This window comes from Mustela nigripes, chromosome 11, assembly GCF_022355385.1.
Source record: "Mustela nigripes isolate SB6536 chromosome 11, MUSNIG.SB6536, whole genome shotgun sequence".
Classification (NCBI taxonomy): domain Eukaryota; kingdom Metazoa; phylum Chordata; class Mammalia; order Carnivora; family Mustelidae; genus Mustela; species Mustela nigripes.
The window spans coordinates 15,377,202-15,382,363 of NC_081567.1; the positions used below are offsets into that span (position 1 = coordinate 15,377,202).

The following is a 5,162-nucleotide window of genomic DNA, read 5'->3' on the forward strand; positions in this document are numbered from 1 at the left end:
TCATTGTTTTTGTACCACACCCTGTGCTCCGTGCAATCCGTGCCCTCTATAATACCCACCACCTGGTTCCCCCAACCTCCCCCCCCCCGCCCCTTCAAACCCCTCAGACTGTTTCTCAGAGTTCATAGTCTCTCATGGTTCACCTCCCCTTCCAATTTCCCTCAACTCCCTTCTCCTCTCCATCTCCCCTTGTCCTCCATGCTATTTGTTATGCTCCACAAATAAGTGAAACCGTATGATAATTTGACTCTCTCTGCTTGACTTATTTCACTCAGCATCATCTCTTCCAGTCTCGTCCATGTTGCTACAAAAGTTGGGTATTCGTCCTTTCTGATGGAGGCATCATACTCCATAGTGTATATGGACCACATCTTCCTTATCCATTCATCCGTTGAAGGGCATTTTGGTTCTTTCCACAGTTTGGCTACCGTGGCCATTGCTGCTATAAACATTGGGGTACAGATGGCCCTTCTTTTCATGACATCTGTATCTTTGGGGTAAATACCCAGGAGTGCAATTGCAGGGTCATAGAGAAGCTCTAGTTTTAATTTCTTGAGGAATCTCCACACTGTTCTCCAAAGTGGCAGCACCAACTTGCATTCCCACCAACAGTGTAAGAGGGTTCCCCTTTCTCCACATCCCCTCCAACACATGGTGTTTCCTGTTTTGTTAATTTTGGCCATTATAACTGGTGTAAGGTGATATCTCAATGTGCTTTTAATTTGAATCTCCCTGAGGGCTAGTGATGATGAACATTTTTTCATGTGTCTGATAGCCATTTGTATGTCATCTTTGGAGAAGTGTCTGTTCATATCTTCTGCCCATTTTTTTTAACTTTTTTTTTAATGTGACAGAGAGAGAGAGAGAGAGAGATCACAAGTGGACAGAGAGGCAGGCAGAGGAAGAGGGGGAAGCAGGCTCCCTGTCACGCAGAGAGCCCAATGTGGGGCTCGATCCTAGAACCCTGGAATCATGACTGAGCTGAAGGCAGAGGCTTAACCCACTGAGCCACCCAGGTGCCCCTTCTGCCCATTTTTTGATATGATTGTCTGTTTTTTGTGTGTTGAGTTTGAGGGGTTCATTATAGATCCTAGATATCAACCTTTTGTCTGTACTGTCATTTGCAAATATCTTCTCCCATTCCGTGGGTTGCCTCTTTGGTTTTTTTTTTTTTTTTTTTTTTTGACTATTTCCTTGGCTGTGCAGAAGCTTTTGATTTTGATGAAGTCCCAAAAATTTTGCACCAGACCCAGTGCTCCATGCAATCCGTGCCCTACTCACTTTTTAATGTGAGGCAAGTTGTCCAATTTCTCTGAGCTTGTTTCCTCATTTTTGAAATGATAGTCATGCCTATATTACAGTGTAGTTTGAGACAGAAGTGAAGCCGGGGTATGTGTGTAGGCCTTCCTATGAATTTATGCTTTTCTACTATAACTTTTATGCATAACTGCTGTGCTTGCACACAGTAGATAATACATGATAGCTGTTATTCACATGAGTGTTTTGGCACACAAATACGAGTCAGCTTATTTCCCTTCTTGTCTTCTCTCTCAGCTTCTTCCTACTCCCAGCTTTCCTCCCTGTCCTCTTACCCAGCTCTTCTGATTTACTTCCTTTCATAGCTTGGCTTCTTCAAACATCAGTACAAAGAAATGACGGATAACAAACCTGAAGACACGGCCACATTCAGTGGGGGGGATGCCAGCTGTGAGGCTGCAAATTTGCCTTTGTCCTAATAATTCACTTTTCTGTTTGTCTCTACCCCCAAGGACTGGTTTTGCCTTTGCCTACAAATCTGCTTCCATGGGAAAAATTTCTGTATAGTTCTGGGCTGGTCTGAGCAACTTATTGGGTGCTAAGCAAACTTTTCAAGGCATTGAAAGGTTTTTATATTTTCACATATTTGTCAGGTCTTCAGTAATAACCCACTTTTTCCAGAACCAAACATGAAGACAACATGAATTTTCACACATATAAAGAATTGTCCCTATCCCATGGAGCACTGCATGTTGTATGCAAACAGTGAATCATGGAATACTACATCGAAAATTAATGATGCACCCATGGTGACTAATATAATAAAAAAAAAGGAATTGCTTCATTAAATAAGAATGTTTATAACACATTCTTCTTATATGAAAGAGCTCTAATTCAGGGACCTGAGTCCTGTTCTAGGGAGAATTGGGGTAACCTCTTTGTGGGCCTAGAAAACATTCTCTCACTTTTTTAGGTGACTGAGGCAGGAGATAATTTTTTTTAAGTGGTGCTATGAGTAGTATCAGGGGAGAAACCAAAGGAAGAACTCTATGTGTGTTTTGCTCATGGGGTTCAACACAGGCTTCAGGATCCTTGGTAATGGCAAATGAGCAGACTGTCCTAGGAGTGGGGTGAAATGTCCTGAACTTGTTTGAACCATTACCCCTCTTGAAGGAGGTCCCCAAAGACTTCCAAAAAGGAACGTCTGATGTCCCAGACCAATCAGAAGACACATTATGAGTGGTCATAGAGAATGGCTGAAATATTCCAAATCCAAAATTAGGTCATGATGCCTCATGCATAGGGCTGTAGATCCTGTTTGGAATCAGGGTTGTCTCCAGAAAGCCATAATTCACAGATACTGTCAGTGTGTGTCAGGCAAAAACTGATCTGCAGCCCGGAGTTCCCAGAGGGCCTCTGAGCAGGGGCCTCATTTAAGTAATTTAATCTCTAAGAATCTCAGTTCCTCCTCTAGAGAAGGGGAATCAAAATTACATCTTGCTCCCAGAGATACTGTGACGATTCAGTGTTATGTGAAAGACCTTCACAGCCCAGAGCCCTAGTTATTAATAGGTGAGTGAAAAGCAGTGGAGGGGGGTCTCCCACCTAGTCACTGAGGACATCCCTCCAGCACCTCCCAAATCATGGCCTTGGGAAGAACAAGGAGAGCACAGACTGCACTGTACATCTGCACCCAGGGGAGCTATTCTGACGCACACACACCCCCCCCACCCTGTCCCAAGGAGGCTGCGGACACATAGCTTCCACCTTTATTGCACCTGGTGGCATCTCCCAGGGTCTCAGGGCTGTTCATAGCCAGTGGGCAGAGGGTTGACGTGGGGATTGTGGAAAAGAGTGTGGTTGCCGTCTCCCCAGGAGTAGGGCTGTGAAGAGAGGGAGAGCGGATTGTCAGCGCGGTCCAGGCCGAGGGGTTCTGCGTCTGTCCCTCACCCCCACCCCAGCACCCTTTGCCCACCTGACCCTCGCTCCCACCCTGGGGCAGAGGCCTCAGACCAGCGTACCTTGGTGCGGATACGGAGGTGGCGATAGGGGATGAACTTAGGGCGTTCCTGGTGGCGTGCGTGGAGCCAGGAGTTGAGGGTGCAGAGGGCCACGCTTGGCAATGCCAGAACAAAGGTCAGGAAACGCCAGGTGTTGGCTACAGAAGGAGAGGGGAAGCCGAGATGAGAGAGAAGTGGGAGGCCAGGGCCTCTGAAGGTCAGAGCGGGAGCGTTCGTCTGTGGAGGTGTCATTGGGCCCTGGAAGGCCAGAGGTGGGAGAGGGGTACAGGTAGGCAAGCCACAGGATCAGGTCTCAGCCAAACTCACCTCCTGCCCCTCCGTGGTCCCCCTTTGCTGCACTTGCAAAGCCCCGACTCAAGGACCTCAGAGGCAGAGCCATTGTGGTCATGAGAGAAGCTGGAAACTGCACTGTCCTTTTGCTCTCCTTCAGGGAGGCCTAGATTCTCCTCCCTCTTTTGGGGCCAATCACCTGTTGAGTCTCTAACATGGGTGGCTATTTTTAGGGGTTTTCTATATTTAAAGTGAGGCCTTACTAGGCATGAGGTCCTTCTCTCTAGACAGCTGATATCTGGTCCCTCTTATTTGGTAAGAGATGCTTAAAAAAACCAATATGCCATTCTTTTTATAGTTGCAGGGAGCTATTTCCTCTAATACTCTATTCCCAGTGGCTGACGCACAGTTGGTCTTTAGTGACTATGCGTAAAATGAATTAAGTGGCTTTTGAATCTCAGTTTTTTCATCTGTACAATGTATAATAATTTATACCTTAAATGCAGCTTATGAAATTTAAGTAAAGTAACAGGAATATGCACCTTAGGTTCTGGCATAAAACAGTAGTTCAGTATATGTATTAGTCACAGTTCTTCGCAAAGAACAGAACTTAGTCTAATTGGTTTTAAAAAGATAAGCAATTGAAAATCTTAGGTAGCTCACAGTGTCTCTGGTATGGCCAGAGAGGCCAGTAATCTGTGCAGCCAGAAACAAATAATTCTGTGGGCCAGCTGCTATGAGACACCACCACAATTTGTACTGTTAGACTCCGGATGCCAAAAACTTCACCATGGTGCTCTGGAAAGCCGGATCCTTCTACCCTAACATCTTCTGGAAAGTGGATTCTTCATGAAGCTTGCATCTTTGAATTGATGTCTTCTGAATCAGAGAATCATGTGCTCCCCAGTTTACAATAGCTAGGTCTTTGCCTACTCTTTAGATTCAAGAAAGCCTGGGAAATTGAGTTCTACCTTAAGGAGGCAGGAATTCTATCTTGGACAAAATCCCCAAATATAAAAAGAATATTCCAAAGATACTGGGTAGTCTCAAGCTTGACATGTGTCTACTGTTAAGTATATTATTTCAATCTGAAAAATCTGATTACTTGCAGGAAAAAGAAGAAAGCTTAGTGAGACCCGTATAAGCTCTGTATCAAAGTAGGTCACTAGAAAGCTACATGATAGTGCAGGGCTAATTTCTGCCTGGTTCACTGTTCTGTCCTCTGTACTAGCACAGAAACTGGCATGAAGTTGTTCTAAAAATATGTTTTTATTGAATGCTTCAAATATGTTACATTATTTATCTCTATATAAATGCTTTTGCAGGACTATAATCCAACAGGATGCCTCTAGCTTTGATCAGAACTGATGTACATAATATTAATTTAATATATAAAAGAAAAATAAATTTTTATATTTAATCTGAATATATAAAAGAAAAATGAGAAACATACATTTTTAGAAAGGGGGTCTGTAGCTATTCATTCTGTAGGTTTGAAACCGAACACTAACTTCTACTTAACTTTCTGAGGTTTTTTTTTTTTCCTGAGTCTTTTTTTTTTTTTAGGTTTTTTTTTTTTTTTTTAACATAGTTCACAATTAAGAAAGAGGCCGA

At 43.8% G+C, this 5,162-nt stretch overlaps 1 protein-coding gene across 2 annotated transcripts in view; it reads right to left on the reverse strand.

The window, feature by feature from the left end:
• Nucleotides 1–3,012: 3,012 nt before the first annotated feature.
• Nucleotides 3,013–5,162, reverse strand: part of LOC132027171 (cytochrome c oxidase subunit 6A2, mitochondrial) — an 8,463-nt gene continuing 6,313 nt past the window's right edge. Inside the window, exons 1-3 of one of the 2 annotated variants that reach the window (XM_059415939.1) lie at nucleotides 3,585–3,680; nucleotides 3,279–3,415; nucleotides 3,013–3,140 (exon numbers count right to left, since the gene is read on the reverse strand). In XM_059415939.1, the coding sequence (XP_059271922.1) occupies nucleotides 3,057–3,140; nucleotides 3,279–3,415; nucleotides 3,585–3,666 (303 nt within the window). In that variant the 5' untranslated portion in view covers nucleotides 3,667–3,680 and the 3' untranslated portion in view covers nucleotides 3,013–3,056. Of the gene's footprint in view, nucleotides 3,141–3,278; nucleotides 3,416–3,584; nucleotides 3,681–5,162 lie in introns of those variants that run through there. The other variant, XM_059415940.1, reaches the window with a different exon arrangement.